This window comes from Rhea pennata, chromosome 1 (assembly GCF_028389875.1).
Source record: "Rhea pennata isolate bPtePen1 chromosome 1, bPtePen1.pri, whole genome shotgun sequence".
Taxonomy (NCBI): Eukaryota; Metazoa; Chordata; class Aves; order Rheiformes; family Rheidae; genus Rhea; species Rhea pennata.
In genome coordinates this window covers 67,014,387-67,032,091 of record NC_084663.1, presented here as the reverse complement: position 1 = coordinate 67,032,091, position 17,705 = coordinate 67,014,387, and the positions used below count along the sequence as shown (strand labels likewise).

General features: G+C 48.9%; 1 protein-coding gene across 2 annotated transcripts in view; it reads left to right on the top strand.

Moving 5' to 3' along the window:
- The first annotated feature begins 7,602 nt into the window (after positions 1-7,602).
- Positions 7,603-17,705, top strand: part of LOC134137327 (sodium- and chloride-dependent GABA transporter 2) — a 31,295-nt gene continuing 21,192 nt past the window's right edge. The window contains exons 1-4 of one of the 2 annotated variants that reach the window (XM_062570174.1): positions 7,603-7,810; positions 13,132-13,266; positions 15,106-15,246; positions 15,884-15,968. In XM_062570174.1, coding sequence (XP_062426158.1) covers positions 7,606-7,810; positions 13,132-13,266; positions 15,106-15,246; positions 15,884-15,968 — 566 coding nt within the window. In that variant the 5' untranslated portion in view covers positions 7,603-7,605. Of the gene's footprint in view, positions 7,815-13,131; positions 13,267-15,105; positions 15,247-15,883; positions 15,969-17,705 lie in introns of both variants that reach the window. The other variant, XM_062570165.1, reaches the window with a different exon arrangement.

Below are 17,705 nucleotides of genomic sequence, written 5' to 3'. Positions count from 1 at the left end.
TTCCTCTTCCAAAATGTGCTGAGAACTCTCTCTTTGCACTTGTTCAGCAAGTGTTTGTTCAGGCTTCCCAGACTGTGGCAAAGTGGAACTAGAAAAGATCCCTGAGGAACAGGGAGCTGCTGGAGGTGGAAGGAGAGTAGGAGATGCTGAAAAGCTTGAAGAATCCAGACACGAGAGTTTTCAGTAAAACCGCCACTGCTTGCTACTCAATCATTGTTTAAATTATGTTAGTGTGATACATGATATATCATAAGTACTTATTTATATATATGCTTATAACTATGTAATCTTGCAGAAATTTTAAAGTGGTTTCATTTTTGTCTATAATTAAAATGGAGATGTTTTTGAAATCCGAACAGAAAAAACCTATTCCCTGTTCACATATGCTAAGGACGAGAGCATTTATAATGGAGGCAAGCTACTAAGCAGTAGTCCAAACAGGTAAGATGTATTGCAAATATGCCTACCTATGTATTTCTCCTGTGCTTGTGCTCATACGTGCAACACAAATGCCTGCACATTCCTGACTTAATCTTGGGTTTGTTGGTTTCAGACATGCAAGCGCACTCACCAAACCCGCTGTTGTCTCCATCCTTTTCCCGTAGAGGAAACCACTGGGACTGGACATAGCTGAGATAGTGATTATGGGAATCTGCAGCTCTATTGCTGCGCCTCTATAACACGACTAGAAATTCATACTGCAGACGAAGGGAGCCTGGGTCCAAAGTCCTTTTGGCCTCAGCTAATCTACCCTTCCTAACAGCTGCATTTTACTACTTCTGACCTGTGATCAGAGGTATATAGAGAGGGACTCACCAGCACACTGTCAGCCTGTGCACCAAATAACATGCAAGCATCACCACTCACCTCCACGTGCAGAGGAGCCGCTGGGTGCGGCAGTGGTACCTTCAGGAGGGGGTTCCCTACCTCTGGTACTCACTGTGAGCACACGATCCTGCGTACAAGCTGGGAAGTGAACTCTGGCTACTGCAGGAGCCTCAACTGCTCCTGTTTATCTTCTGCATGCAGAGCGTGGTATCTGCAGGCCTACGTATCTTGCATGAAACATCCTGGGTGCAGAAGTGAGGCCGCCGTGGGTCTGCAGCTGTCCAGTGTGGAAATGACTTTTCTTGGCTTGGGATTTTGGTCACCCATGTTATTTGAAAGCAAATATTCACTTGGGAAGCTGTATTGTCTGGTTGAACAAAGCTGTTAAAATGCTTGTAAAAGTATTTTCTGTCAGAGGGAACTATTTCTATGTACTTTGCAGGTTCTTGCGATGACTTTAGGTTTCTGCCATAGTAGTTTCAAAATATAGGTATCTCTTTGTGAACTTACTGCTTCAAGCAGAAATCACTCCTCTGTGCTTGTTATGGCTTCTTTCTCCGCTCAGTGGTCTCCAGGTTCCTGTACTGTGCCAGCTAAGATCAGCCTCTGTTTATTCACTTTCTGTGCATGTTTGCAACAATTCTCCTTTCTACAGCCATGTTCGCTGAAGCTTAATGACATTTTCAAGCTGAAAAGGCCAGTAGCACAGTGGTTATCAGAGAGAGGAAATGCATTGTATTTGCTCTGGCCTTTGGTTCACAGATAATATAACGGCAAATTGGGTTCTTGGAAGCTGGGAGGTGCCTCGTAAGATTATGCAGCTCCTGAGTGCATGGAAGCAGTTTATCACGTGCTGCGAAGGGGGAGGTGGAATTCGGGGTGTAACTACTTTTCAGTGTTCAATTCACACATGGAGCAAATGTCAAATGCAGCTGGCAGCTTCCTCACCTTGGGAACTCCTAAGCAGCAGCCACAGTTGTGCCCCAGCCACTCCCCTAGAAGCACTTCAGTGGGTTAGGAGCATAAATTCATTTGAAAGTCACTGCTACTTGCATGGTGGTAAAGACTGTGCACCTCTCCAAGTAACTGCCTGTCTTTTCCTCTTTTCCCCTAACTGCTCCTTTAAGCATCTGGCTTTGAATCTTTCCTTCTTCTGGGTTTGAACCACTTCTCTGGGTGGCTGGAGATGGATGAGTGCTTTGGAGGAAAGAAAGCTAAGCAAGCTATTTCCCTGCTCAGCTTGATATAGATGTGATGCAAGAGCAGACCTGGGAGTACTTTCTGTGGCTTCCTACCAGAATGAGCAAGTCCAGCACCAGCGCTCACATGTGTCGGCCGTGCAGGATGTGGCTGGGGCCAGCTCCTGTGCAAGCACATCTGACCCATAAAATGTCAAAGTACCTTCTTATTTCCAGGCAAGGCTTGTTCTAGGCTTGTGTATACTGGCAGTGAGTACTTCCCCTGCAGCATGACCTCAATTACTCGTGGAAGAATGGGATAAAACTGAAGAGAGAAATCTTGGTAAGTGTTGCAGACAGAAAGATGAGTGAAGTGTAACCTAGATTTGAGGAGAAGAATCGGTAGCCTTTTTTCCAAAACAAGGAGCGAGAACAGGAGCACAAGCAAAGCCAGATCTGCCCCATGTGTGCCTGATACCCTGGCAGTGCTCTGCCCTGGCACCAGATGGGGCAGGTGAGCAGCTTGCGAAGAGTTGGAAGCCACAAAACCTCCTTGGGGAGATACCACTTCAGTTGCCACTGCAGTGCGGGGCAGAAAGAGGTAACAGCAGGGAAGTGCTTAAGAGCATGGGTCAGCACTTGGAGGAGTGTAACTGCATGAGCTGGCGTTGTCTTGAGTCTTGTGGCAGAAGCTTTTGGGGGATTATTAAGTGGGCAGGCTTCCGTTTCCCACGTTTGACAGGTCACTGGTGCCATCACGGGGATGGCACCGGAGTGATGCATTTGGGACAGGCGCAGCATGATGGCTGTCTTTCTCCAGCTCCTGCGGCACTGAGAGAAAATGTTCTGCAGCCAGCTCGCAGGGTTACAGCTGTGTGACCATGGGTGGCACAGTGCTACTGCAAAAGCCCTTCACTGGTGTTCTCCTTATCCATTTAAATAAAATGTGTGTATGCACATGTGTGAGTGTGTGTATACATAGATATAGATTTAAATAGTGTCATCTTGGTAGGTCTACATAGATATATATTTAAATAGTGTCATCTTGGTAGGTCTGAGGGTGAAATTATTCTTGTCTTACTACAGGATGCACGTTGTTTAGGCTTGCTCATTTTTTTAGATTCACTTTCTTCTGTATCTATTTACTTATTTCCTGCTAATCTAATTCCTAAGATTTTGTTTCTGATTGTTCCAGCTCTTCCATTGTCTTAAATATGATTGTAAACTCAATCTCAGACATTTAATTTCATCCTTTTCATTTTTTCCCTACAGATTTTCACTGTCTCTAAGGAGCTGATTAATGCCCCTTTCTTGCCTTCTGCAATTTTAAAAATGTGTATTGAACTTGTCTTTTTCCTATAGTCTTAACTGATCCTTTGTGATATTTGTTGTTTCTCTTCTCTTCTCATCTTCAGAAAAAGATGTGTTTTTTAGGCTCTCAGATCTCTGAAGTAACATCTCCCAGAACCATATGGGCCTTTTCCTGTTTCTTCCCAGAAGACATGAAAAGTGTTATTTTACTTTAAATATGCTTTGCTCAGGATTTTCCAGCTTTCTTTCCCACTGGTAGATGCACTATTTCTCCTTGCTGCTTGTTATGTTTACACTGAACTTTTGTTTTCATTTTTAACTTATAGTTGCTTTCAGTGCGGTCTTATCTGACTGGCGGAAGATAAATACTTTGCTATTGATTACACACTTTCCTTTCATACTCTGTTAGTGCCTGCCCATTAGCTTGTCGTCTTCTACTTAAATGGCTGATAAGAATATTGCCATTGGCGCAGAGTAGTTATTGTTGTTATCCAGGGATATTCGTGTAGCAACATTGATGTATACAATAGTTTTGAGAATTTCCAGAAATGGTTCCGTGCTTGATTTCCTTTCTTCTTACGTCTGTTGCACAAGGTGAACTATTATTTGGCTTCTCTCTTGCATTTTTAATCCCTGTATCCATGCCCTAACTATTTAACAGCTGTGCTAGTCACTGTCACCTTGTGACCCTGCAGGGATATTCTCTGATGCTCATCCTCCAGCGTAACTCTGCCTCTGGAACAGCTTCCTCATTTCCGACGACCATCAATTTAAGGACTGAGGCTGGATGTTTTGTTTGGACCATCCTGTTTAATAGCTGCTGTGGAGCAGTCCTTTGGAAACGTGTCTGGTTCCTTTCTGAAGAATATTCTGTGGCAATGGCAATGGATACTGTGCTTGATTAATTATGCACAGTGGGAGGGAAAAAAAATTTCCTTTCGTTTTAAATCTGAATGTTTCATTGGATGCCATTAGCTGCTGCATTGCGAGATGTAGTGAATGGTGTACTCATCTTCTCTGTTGTTTCCTTGTTTTCTAGATCTCTGCTATCTCTCTCTTTTTATTCTAGCCGTCACTCCAACACAGGTTGGAATCTGCTCCTTACCTCTGCTTGTCCTTGTCTTTTCTGTTTCTTTTGTAATTTTACTTTCTAGAGAGCCCAGCGTTGTGTGGATGTGGGAACACCAGAGGTTAGCTTGGTGACACTGCAATGTTTGCTGTTTTGTTCCTGTTCTTTTCCCAATAACTCTGAGAATTACCTGTATGCAGCCAGGGTTTTGCTGCTGCTGCTGCTTTGCAGGCTTGATAAAAAGGACTCTGAGGCCAAAAGCTTGATTTTGTTCTCTCTTGCCCCAGATACTCCTCAGTTGGTGTAATAAAAATATTTTTAAGACTTCACCTCACTTATATCCTTGGACCATCACAGCTCTAGCACATGTCTACTATGAACAATACCCAGCTCTGTTTGCCTCTTTTATGGCCTCTGAGCTAATGCCTTCAGATAACCAGCCGCAATAAATCCAGGATCTTCTCAAGCAGCGATAGCTAATTTTACAGCCCTGCATTGACCATGCAGAACTTGGGCTGTTTTTTTCCCTTGCAAGTTGCTGTGCTCATATTGGTGTTGTTTTTCATCTGCCACTTTATTGTCCAGTCACTCGGTATTGCGAACTCTGTGGCAATTTCCCAGGACGGCAGAAGCGCTGCACTTCTTCCTCCCTCTTGGGAAAGACTAGCAGCAAAATTTTCCTGCGATGAGGAGAGGCGTGCGAGGGAATAAAGATGGTGATGTTGTTACCGCACCTCGGACCCCTGGTGAGGAATGGAACAGAATTTAATAGGGTTTATTTCTGCAGCAGAGGCCTGCTCCCGGTGCTGCGCTCCCTGCCATAGCGAACTGTGATGCAGCCGGCGCCGTGCGGGGCTCCCGGGCTCCTCCGCCAGCCCCGGCAGACTGGGGCTCCCAGCGATGCTCCACGGAGGCACCGCCACGTCTGCAGTGAGAACTGGCTGCTAAATCGCAGCCCGGGTCTCACCTCTCCCCGGCAGGGCTCGGGACGCGCGCGCCTGCTTGCACGGGCTTCGCAGGCGGGCGCTTGTGAATTTTGGCTGCTTGATTGCTCCCTTGGGAAAAATGTTAATGGAGAGAGCCCAAGGCGCATCGCAGGAGTGATGGGCACGTGGGGGTGGGGGAGGCGGAGGAAGGAGGGCAGGTCTGTGGGAAGGGGAGCGGGATGGGCAGTGGGAGGCACGGAAGGGACTCCGGGCAGGATGGGGACGCGTGGCATCAGCCGGCCCCGCGCGTGCTGGCGGAGGACAAGTAAGACCTCCTCGCAGGCGGGGGGGGGGAAAGAGCCCCTTCGCCGTGGCCGTGAAGTCGGTCATGTGTAGGTTTTTGTCCAGCCCTGGGGGGGGGTGGGGGGAAGGAATGTGGGTTGGGCGAAGTCTAGGATTACACGGCGGCGGCAGAAGTTTTCTTTGCGCGCTTTAAATAGGCAGCACCTTTCAGTCCTGCCTCCGCGTCTTCCCCTCGGCGGGCGAGCGCCCCTGACAGCTCGCTCCGTAAGGTAACGGCTCTGCTCGCGCCCCGCTTCTGCTCTCCGCGCCCCCTTCCCCCTCGGCGCCCACCCCGGTGCCTCCCTCGCACGCGCGCTACGGATGAGAGGTCATGGTGCGCTCTCCGCTTGTTTAATCATTTCCTAGGCTGGAAGGTTCCTCCCAACTCCGAGCGGCCCCTGTCAAACTCCTGCAAGCGTTTCTCGCGCCTCCGTGTCCCTCTTCGCCTCCTGGAGCGTTTCGTGGCGGGGTACGTGGGCGCGGGGGGAGCGCAGGGAGGGCGAGGGGAGCGGGCCAAAGCGCTGCTGCCTTTCCGCCGTGCTTGTTTTCTTTCTGCCTCGTGGAGGGGAGAGAGCTGCCAACGGGTTTTCCCGCTCGTGGGGCGAAGGTGTTGCCGGTGTGAATGACGGGCAGGCACCAGCCTGGGGAACGACGTGCCGCTTCGGCTGGCGCGATGGCCGGCAGTGGGCGTCGCACGAAGGATGGCGCCTTCCTTGGCGCAGGCTGTCCCTGGCAATCCCAGCCTTGGCGCAAGGCTTTGGCGGGAGCCGCGGTCCTCACCCTGCACCCCGCAGCACCGCGAGACTCTGCTGCCAGGAGGGGATCCTGCTCTTGAGGAACAGCCTTGGACATCCCCGAGCCTCCAAAATCCCTGCGGCAGAACTGATGCAGTCCGTGCGCCCTGTACCCGTCTCCTTGCCATGCTCCGAAGCACTGACCGTGCAGAAATAGTCGCTTAACCTAAGCCCTGGCTTTTGTGGGAAGAAATGCATCCTCTTGGAGGCTTTTGGGGCTGGTGAGAAAGCAAGGGGAGCACTCAGCTGCTCTGTACCTGTCTTTCACTTATGTTAGCAGAGAGCAGTTTATTGCCTAGAAGAGCAAAACAAGGCACCCCCACTGCAGGAGTTCCCAGCTCTTGCTGTGCCAGAGTTTCCCAAGATATGGTATTATAGGGAATATCTGCAAAAAGAGGAATAAGTTTTGAGGGGCAGACCCTTGGAGTAGAGAGATCCCTTGTGGACATTTCATCGGGATGTGTTCTTTCTTTCGGTTAGGAGGACTGCATCGTACTGGAAAAAACCTCTTTTTATATGAAGGTGTTCTCACATCTTTAGATAACTAGAAGTGCGTGTAGATTGCTAGTAACAGTTGCCACCACTGAAAGCCAAAACTTTTCCCTTCTGTTTTAGATTGTCCTCTTTCCACAACTAACAGTTCTCTGTGTTGAGTGGCTTTCATTACATGGTCTGTAAAAACCAGACTTTTGTAAATAGCAATAAGGAGAAGAGAAACTTTGATAAAATATATTACTAAAGATTTAAACTCCCTCTCCCACCAACCCCTAAGTCTCTTCCACAGTGCCTGCTGCTACAGGAATTTGGTTCTGGCTGAGCTTTTGGGCCTGCTGCGTGCAGTAGAACTTCTCAGTAATGATGCATATGAAGGATGGGCTTCCAGAAACTGATGTGTTTTCAAATGAGTCAATTATAAATAACGAAACTGATAGTGGGTTTTAATGACTGATTTTGGACGAAGCGCTTGAAGCGCACACACGCTCTTAGCACCTTTCCTCCAGCAGGAATCGCTGGAAGGAATGAGACAGTAACGTTTTGGTATGTGTGTATGTGTTTGTATGTGTGTCCTTGCCTCCCCTGCCTCCCATAGCCTAAATTTCTGCCTTGTTGCGTGACATGTTCTAACCGTAATGAAGGAAACTCCTTCTGAAGGCGGGATGGATTACAGAGTCCCTGGTACAGTTAGCAATGGCGAAACGATACCTGCACATCCAAGCACGGAAAAGGAGAAGGAAGAGGATCAAACTCTGGAACGAGGCCAGTGGAATAACAAGCTGGAGTACGTGCTGTCGGTGGCTGGGGAGATCATCGGTTTGGGAAATGTGTGGCGGTTCCCCTACCTCTGCTACAAGAACGGTGGAGGTAAGTGCAGCCCTGCCCCGGCCAACCCCAGATGCTATGTCCCTCTGCTGTCCCTCCGTGCACATCTGCATCTCCCCCTGCTTACGTCTGGCTGACAGCAGCTTCTCAGTAACGCCTGAGTGATAAATTTGCTGAGAGGAAGCAGCATCTGTTTTGACCTGGTAGGATGTAGGTAACTAAGCGGCATGCTGCTAGGGTTTCTGGCCGCCGGGGCCCCGTTTCCTGGAGGCGTGCGGTGCCCCCGTCCTGCGGTGAGGCCAGCAGCTGTGTGCATGAGGAGGGAGGAGCAGGGTGGGGGCTCCAGCTCTCCCAGCTGGGTGACTCACCCCAGATATCTTTTCCTGGAGGAGCACCAGGCCCCCTGTGCAAACAGGACCGCGTGTCCCAGAGCCACAGCGGGGTGTGTGTAGGGGGGCTGTACGGGAAGCCCCAGAGACACGGATGTCCTTGCTGCTGCTGCTGCAATGAGAAGCTGGAGTGTTTTCTAGGGGCTTTTGGAGCCTCTGTGTGCTTCAAGGCTCCAGTTTGCGGCAGGTCCTGCCTGTTGTGCCCAAGTGGCCCTACATCTGCTGTTGATGAGATAGTGTGTGCCCCAAAATTTGTCTAGTCTGCATGTTTCTGCGTGGCCTTGACTTACTGGGAGTTTGCCCATTACAGAGGTGAGGGTGCCCAGGTGTTTGCCGAGGGGCCAGAGATGCGGTTTCCATCTGGCTCCCATTTTGCATTTCTTTAAATCTCTGTGAAGGAAGACCCTGCCTGCCGCGGGGATGGAAACTCATTAAACAAAACGCTGAGGGAGAAGCCTGCTTGCCCACCACAACTGGGTCAGTAGACTGATCCCTGGTCCCTCATGACGGCCTTGGCTGGCCGGGCGCCTGCAATGAGGTGCACCCCTGGGTGCCGGGTCCTGCCACCGAGGTAGGCAGAGCTAAGGGGTTCTTCCTCACCTCCGCGAAGATGTGCAGCATTGCTTCTGCTTCCCGCGGTGCCTCCTGGCATCAAACGAAGCCGTGCACGCATGGAGGGGGTGTGAAACGTGCCTCTGAGCAGGGAGATGAGGTGCCAGGATCTTCGTGCAAGAGGGAGCAAGACGGAGCAGGGCATTGCCATCACCTGTGCAGGGTACTGCGCGTGGACGCTGCGGGGCTCTGCGGGCAGTAGCGACTTCGAGCAGGTCCAGGCGGGTGCGTGGGCTAGGCTGGACCGCGACTTCGCGGCGGAGCTGGGCTCGCTTTTGCGGGCAGGGGGTTGCTGGAGGATTTTGCAAGTTTTTACTTCTGGTTTGTTTAGCTTGTGACTTTCTTTCAAGGGAAAAGAAATTATTTAAGAGATGAAAACCCAAAGCTCTGCTAAGTTTGGCCGCATGTCTGTTTTCTCCGTGGCACATGGAGAAGGAATTATGGTCCCTATTCGGTGATTAATTGCTAATTGGGCTCCCCGGAAGGGATGGGGAGAGGAGAAATGGCACTTGGCACGGAGCTGGCATGGAGCGAGTGCTGGGGACTCTGGGTTGAAATCCCCTGGCTTTAGCTTGGGGTAGTCTCATGGGCCTCGCTAAACTGCTTTCATCCCAGTGGCATAAAAGAGGATTAGCTGCCATTTAGCTATTTTCACACTGGATTTTGCTCAGACATTTGCTTCTTTCTACCAGGTGATTGGGAATTTTATTTCAGAAAGGGAGGATTTTTTTTCTTGTTTTCCTTTTTTAATCTGGAAGGTTTCTTGGCTGCTTGCTGCATGGCACTTGCTGCAGTCGCTGCACCATCCCTGTGCGCTCTGTGTGCGGGGAACCAGCTCAGGACGAGCACTGCCGGCTGGGAGAGGAGCTGGTCCTGGGAGCTGCGTCTTTGTAGCCCTCTCCCTGCTGTGCCCTGCGAAGGTCGATTGCGCGGGGCTGTGCCCCGCTGTTTCCAAATGCTGCTGGCTAGGGAAGAGAGGAGAGATTCAGGATGACCCTTTTCTCCCCAAGAAATTTCCAAAGAAATGGGAACCGAAGCTGTGAAGTGGGAGAGGCTAGGAGGAATTCAAAATCTCAGGCAAAATTTGTCACCTCCTGCCCTCTCTGGCCACCTTCCCATGAGGCTAAAGAAAAAATGATGCTTGAGAAAGGCATTTCCCAGATAACTTTTCTTGGGGTAAGGAATGATATAAGGCTACACAGGCTTTCTCCTGCATGATGGAGTCCAGCCCTGCCCTGGCTGGTGCTATATCAAATCACCCATCTGTAATGTATTGAGATTAATTTTAAAAGCTGTCAGAGGTCTGTACTCCTTTGGGAAGGCTGGTGCTGGCACTTTTACTTCTCTGGTGGTTAGGGACCTTTATTTAATTTCTAGCTTAAGATTAATCCTGGCCAGTCTGTAACCATTTGCTCTTACGCCAATGTTACCTTCAGTCTTAAATAGCTCTGTGGCCCCCTCCGCAATTGCCTTTCTGCCGTGATGGTAACTCTTCTCAGCTTTTGCTTTGCTTGGCTAAATAAGCCTCGACTCTTCACAGAAAGAAAAGGTTCTGCAAAATCTTAGTTATGCAAATAGAGGCAGCTTGTCACTTTTCCTTTCTTTAGAGATCTTTCTACATAACAAAGCTAGAATAGTCTCACGCATATTTTGTGCTCTCTGTGTTTGATAACAAGGGCCTATGTAGCAAAAAAAACCCCAAACCAAAACACTAAAAAAAACAAAAAAGTGGTGATGGGAGGAGAAGCAAAGAGCAAAAGATGTTCTTCTTTCGCTCTTTTTCACTCTTGCTTTTACCTCCTGTGGCGGGGTCAGGCTGGCCCTGCCGATTGGGAAATACCGGGGAAGCCTGTCTGGCGGTGGCCGCACCCTGGCCCCACGCACTCACCCGGCATCGGCATCGACTTGTCCTGTGTCTGCGGCCTCCCCAGCGAGGGCAAAGGAGAAGTGGCCGGGGAAGTCAGTGCTGAGACGAATGATGTGTGCAGTGCAGATGCGCTGCGGGCTTCAGCGAGGAAAATCTCTGCTGGGGTTTCACTCTGAGGCTGGACGGGAGGAGTCTGAGTGGAGAAAAGTCAGGTCACGCTTCGGGGCTGCTTGGATGCGCGGTCTAATGGCCCAGCTTGCATTACGGGAAGGAGCCATGTCGTAACCTGCTGTAAGGGGCTGCCTTCCCTGCTGCAGTGCAGATGGGCCCCCAGGCCTATGTGGTTGTGAAAGGTAGCCGTGCTATAGCACCTTTTCTCTTTTTCCCCCTCCATCATTGCAGCCCCTGGCTGAAGGCAGTCTCCCTTGCCACATTTTCCCACCTCTGCTGGCAAGTGCCAGTCCTCTGCCCTGCAATGGCTTTGTTGCCTGTGAAGTGCCCTTGAGGCAGGATGCCTGGATAGTCCTCGTGGTGCAGGGACATCTGCCCCGTAGCCTGGTGTAGCTCCCCAAGATCCTGGCAGTGACAGCTCCACAGCTGGGCTTGGGAGCCTGCACTCCTCCGGGGAGCAGCTGTGCTGGTGTCGGGGTCGCCCTCCATAAGGTGTTCAGCACCATGGTAGTAGGAGATGAGGTCCAAGATGGCAGGAGAGGGAAGAGGTGGAGAGCAGAGGAGATAGTTGGCCAGGACCCAGATGTATCCCTGTGAATCTCTCCTGTGCCCGCACTGTCATTTCAATTCATTTCCTAATCCACATTTGGACCCTCAAGGTAGACTCCTAAAGGGTAAAGTCTTTCAGAAACCACTGCAGATGGACAGACTTGAGGTAACCAGAGCTGCTGAGGAAGAGGAAGGTCCAGAATGCAGACTGCAAATAAACAAAGCCCATGTTGGACAACCCCACCTACCAGCTCGGAGATGTTTCCTCAGACCTTGCATCAGTGGTTTAGTTCAGTACAAACTTTTGCACAACAATAATCTCTCTTGGAAAAATGCACCACTTTTATGGTAATATAACTGCACACAAAATGGGACTTGGGGGGATTGTGTTGATATAAATATTCCCCCTCACCCTTTGCCCGAAGTAATTTATATTTACTAGTGCACAGAAAGCATATGGGCCAGACATTCATCCTTCCCTGTGGTTGCCAGGTAACAGCATCCTGCCCTTTGGCTGGTGCTTCCCGGAGGGAGCTGTGGAGATGCTCTCTCTGCATATTTCCTTGGAGTTTTTCTTGCAGGGAGGAGAGGGTTGGGGCTGTGTGCCCTGCTGAAGCAAGTGTGGGGATGGTACTGCTGGCCCAACGTGCCCTTTCCCTCTCCCCAGACTGTGCATGCTAGCTAAGCTTCTTAACTTGAAAAACAAGAGATTTCATTTAACTGTACACCAGGATTGTTCGTCATACACCCCCACGAACCTGACTGAGAGCCAGGTAGCATCTCACTAGCATGAAAAAGGACTACTCAGGGAAAAGAAGGCTTTTGGCTAGCTGAGATGTCCCCTTGGGCTCTATGTGCCCTTCAGAGCCTGCCACTGCCTTGCTGGTGCTCGGTTCCCTTGGGGTTGCCCCTTTCCGACTGAAGTCCATGTCCTACTTTGCATCCTCAGTGCAGTCAGAGGGATAGAAAGGCCCTCCAGGGTGTGCTTGCGGGCAGCCAAGCTCGACTCCAACATCTGCCCTCCCTGTCCTGTGTGGTGGTGCTTCAGCAGCTTCAATAGTGCATTTGCAAAGCAGGGAGCATTTGTGGGTCTCTCTCTTATGCTCTGTCAGAGAAAAGCCATTAGTGCATTTAATGTTAGTGCAGAATAATCATGAACATGATCCATTTCATCCCCATCTGGTTCCATGATAGGATTTGACCAGGAAGGAGCCCTGGTTGCTTGTATGAGGGAAATACTTTTGTGCACTATTTTCTTTTCAGTTGTGTGCCTGCTTTTTTGAGCAAGTGAATGCTTGAGCAAGCCTCAAAACTGGATGAATATATTATTCTGAATGTGTTCTTCAATGTCTTGGTGTTGTCATCTATGGTAGTGTCGATGACAGGCATTCAGAAAAATCATATTAAAAGGAATCATCATCTTTCTTAAAAATCACAATGGTTTCGCAGTAGAATGATCTCATTTATTTCTATACAGTTAATTAGAACTTGTTTTACTCTTTTCTGCACAAAAGTCAGGCCTAGAAACTTTCCTTTCTCTCCTCCTTTTCCAAATGTTGAGTTTCTCATGTAGTCACATTGTTCCGGAAGTCAGACCTTGAAGAAAAGCCCTTTCTCCTGGCACCTCACATCCCTGCCCTTCCCACCCTCAGCAGCCCACATTGCTCCCACACCGTCCTCCTCAGGGCTCTCCTGGAGGGGGTTGCATGGTTCTAGGTTTAGGATGGCCCAAATGCAGTCACTTATTTCTCCTGTACGCTGCTTGAATCCGCCAGGTGCCTTCTTCATCCCCTACCTCATCTTCCTCTTCACCTGCGGGATTCCAGTGTTCTTCCTGGAAACGGCACTAGGGCAGTACACAAGCCAGGGAGGGGTGACTGCCTGGAGGAGGATTTGCCCTCTCTTTGAAGGTGAGTGAGCCCAGAAGGGCAAGGTGAGGCGGGAAAGAGTGCTGGGACCGTGAGCTTCAGCCTGGCTGGAGGAAGGCTCCCTTGACACCAGCTCTGTGAGGCATGGGGAAAAGGAAGTGCTTTGTGTCTTCGTTATGTACCTCACCATGTGCTCTGATGACCCTTGCAGATGACGGCCCAGCTAGTGTCACTGACCATCCTCATTCCAAAGAAAACTTAGAAAATTGTTTACCTTTCTCACTAAACAGTACCACTCATTACACTGCATCCCAGCTTCCTTCCACATCATTCCCAGCACTCTGGCCATGAGCTTTGCCTGATAAAATTGCCCTCCAAGATCTAAATGATGCAAATGCTTCTGAGAGTTATGAGGAACCTAAAATATACTACTTCTTTTAAAATCAATCCTATGTCATTTTTCTGAGTTTGCAGGGGGCTTAAAAATTTAGTGGTGAAAAGTGTCAGCTGTCTTACTAAATCATGAACTGTCACATCTACTCCTTGCACTACCTGAGCACACTCATCCAGTCCCCAGTCTTCTATGATTTCTTAGGTCTGATAAGTCTCAGTTGCCTCCTCCTCATTTGCCAAAACTTTTAGATACTCCTCTGTCACCTTCCAGAGAATATTAGAATATTAGAAACTTCTAAAACAATGAAAAGTGGAAAGAAAAGAGTGAGCAAAATAAAAAAAGTGAAAATTGGTAAAAGAGATGCTACTCAGCAGATGGAGTACTGTCATATATTTCTCTCTCTTTGAGTGTCTCTCTTACCTGCTTTCCAACCGTAATCTGCATATCCTCTGTCCAGACACTTTCCTCTTCCTATTCTTTAGCTAGAAAATGCTGCAATAAAGATAATGGGAGGGTGGGTTTACTGGGCAATGACTGGCCTTGCGACTCATCTCGCAGGACTGCTCAGCTTTCTGGGCAGCTCCCTCACCAAGAGCCTCTCCCTCATCCAAGACCCTCTCTGTTCAGGTCAAGCCACCTGGGGAATGCACTTAACTGCTTGTTAGGGCTGGCTCCTATGGACAAGTGTTTCCTACAGACTGTCTGAAGCCTGGACCTGGTGGGCAGATTTAATACCCCACATGGTGAACTCCTCACCCAGGGGCAGCTGTGGAGGATGCTATATGGAGCAGCATGTAGGCCCCCAACCACAACCTCCTGCACTGGTCCCTAACAGGTGGGCCAAATGCAGAGCCACTCAAAAGAAACTTGATGCCCAGAAGCCTATGCTGCCCTGTGGGGCTGAGTTTCTAGTAGGTACCAGGCCCCAGAGCCTCAAGGGCTGTGCTCCTAGAATTGACTGCCAGCCGGTACTTTCGCATATTGATCCAATCTCATCTTTTCTCCAAAGTAATCAGTTGATACAATTTTGATTGAAGTGACTACTCTGACTCTGCTGCTCATCAGTCTCACTTAGTGTTCAGGCTGGTAGCTGTGGTCTGTTCCTCATCTGTCTCCAATCTTTCAGGGTTTACCTGGGTTTCCCTTGTCACCCAAAAACAAGGGAAGGGAAGAGCCTGCCAGCCTATCAGAGCACCTCTGTCCTTCTTACGTGGAGGTCAGCTTCTTAAAGAAGCCACACCAAACCTGTGCTGATGCAGTATGGTGGAGTTTGGGTACCACTGGAGGGGGAATGACAGCTTCAGTGGTTGTCCTGCTCCCATTTAGACAGCAACATGGTCAAAATGAGAAGTAAAGAATTAAGCGTTATATGAGCATAATGGGAGACTTGGGTTGTGGGCCATTCTGAGGGCAGGAGCCAACCTTAAGATGAGGCCTGTGCCTCCCCCTTGATATATTTATCCACATTCAAGGCCTTCTTTCTGCAGGAATTGGCTATGCCTCACAGGTCATTGTCGTACTTCTGAACTTCTACTACATTATTGTCCTGGCTTGGGCCTTGTTTTATCTCTTCAGTTCATTCACCATAGACCTTCCCTGGGGCAGCTGTGACCATGAGTGGAACACAGGTAGGTGCGGAGTCCCCTCTCACTCCTCATCCCTCAGCTCCTGCACAAGAAAACTTGCTGCTTGCAGATAACCGACTAACTCATGAAAGCAACTTAGTGCTACATTCGTAAGACTGTGGTTTCTGGGAGGAGCAAACCCTAGTTATTGCTAGACAAAGTGCAGTAGCAGTAGTTCTGCTGATGCTTTTAGAGAAGAGTCGCAGTTCTGTTTGATAACATAGGTCTTTACCAGAAAGCGCCCAGTGTGAGTGCTCATTTGCTGTGTCTGGCCAACATAATTTGCTAAATACCTTTCCAGGCTGCTCCACCTCTGGACTCCAGTCATAAAAGACATCTTGTTTTTTGACACAGGTGGCAGGGATGAAAAATCCAATCTTCCCATGCCATGCATTACTGGTAGGCTCAGTGCTGGTCAGGATGTCTCACCATGCCCTCTGGAAGAAAAGATGAAATGCAGTCTCCTTAGTTGTTCTAAGTGTCTTGCTAACCTTACCCTGGAGGGGAGTTCTTTCATGCATCCATGGGACTGTAGAAAATTTGTCTTTTGCTGACTATTAACATTAAAGATGGAAAGGGAGCTATTTTTCAGATCCTCTGGTATTCCAGTATTCCCTCTCTTCTTGGGCCTCCTCTGCAGGGAGCTGCATGGAATTCCAGAAGGCGAACTCCACGCTAAACATGACGAACGAAAATGTCACCTCCCCTGTCATTGAATTCTGGGAGTAAGTACAAGAAAGGCCTGTCATCCCCTCATCCTCTGAGAAATACATTCCCTGTGCAATGAGTGAACCCCACAGCAGAGCTTCCTAATAGTTTGTCCTTGTCAGAACAGGCCATAACATTGCAAACTGGGCAAGTCAAGGTGAAAGCAAATGTGAAGAGCCTTGATCTCAGGTGCAGCATTCTCAGTTGAGGACAACATTGCAAGGCCAGGTGGTGTTTGTCTGGAGCTATTTGTCAGGCTGGCCTGCCTGAGAGAGGAGTTTGACTTTGTCTTTCTCTCATACCGTATTCCTGGCCCTCTGGACCTTTCTGGCTCCTCAGTCTCACTGACCTCGGTGATGACCAGGTGATCCTCTGTGCATGGACTGCACCTCATTCTTGCTTTGGCTCTTCTAGTCCTTGATATTCTGTTTGCTGTACTTCCCTCTGTTACTTCTATTTTCCTTCCCTGCTATTGTACTCATCCTTTTTCCATTTGCTTCTCTCTCTGCCTCCTCCCGTGTTCTTCATTGCCACCCATAATCTTCCTTATACAGTTGTTACCTCTTGCAACATAGGTGAATTGGCTGTATGTATGTTCTGCGTCTAAATCCTCCTGAAACCTTGGGTCAGGTTCATGGATTGGATTAAATTGGATTGCAGATTGTATATCTGCTGGATTATAGATTACTTTTGTTTCATTTGGGGTATTCTGCCACATGCAGGCCTTGATCCGCCTGGTGGCTGTATCCTATGCTCAGGACACAGCCAGTGCTATAGCTGGGAGTGGAGCGAGATGTGTGGTGATCCACAAAGAAGCAGCTCTGTGGTGGGTTTTTGTTCTCAAGTTTTGTCAAGCTTTAACATCTTCAGTTGTTGAAAAGGGGACCTTCAAAAACCTGTTGTGTTCTGCAGGAGGCCATGCTGATGATGCAGTAAGTGATCTCTTTCCATTCAATCAGTGCTACTGTGTGATACCACCATGTTGTCAGGAGGTTCTCTCCTGGTGGATGGTGACCTTTGTATGTGGAATGGTCTTTACCTTAAAAATAGAAAAAGAGGTGATTTTTTACTTCAGTGATTAATATGCAAGCTATACTGATGAGGAAAGCTCACCAAAATCAAAATAACATGCTGAGGTCAGCTTACTTCACAGTGAAATTTGTTCCCCCATTTTCACTGTTTTTTTTTTTAAGCACCAAATCCCGAGTAATAGACTGTGCAAGTAAACTCCCTGCTGCCACCACATATTTCCCTTGTGCATTTAGGCTGATGGAGTGCTCTGCCTTTGCTGTCCTCAACAACACTGCTGTATGCCGTCAGATCACATAGTCTTTTGGGGTATCCCTGCTTCAGCACAGAGAAAAGTGTTTTTTTAATGTCTATGTAGGAACAGAGAGGGATCACTAGAGTAGAAGGTGCTGGATAAATACGTTGCTATTTGCTAATAAGCGTATAGCATTATTTCCTCCCATAGTTGGTCTTTTCCGCTTCTACTTCTTTTTTTTGTCTCCCTTGTGGTCTCTGAGCCTGTGTTCTCCCTCAGATGGCTGCTCACATAGGAGGAGATGCTGGGCTTTCTTAGGCTGCGCTCCCTGAGACTGGCCGCTAGAAAAGTAGATGTTTATTTCAGCACTTTGAACAGTCTGGTAATATTACTGGGGAATCAGCACACTGGACTGAAAATTTCCACTCTCCACAGCTTTCTATGCAACATCTGTTCCTGGCTTCTTTGGGCTGTGGCGTAGGGAGGCAAC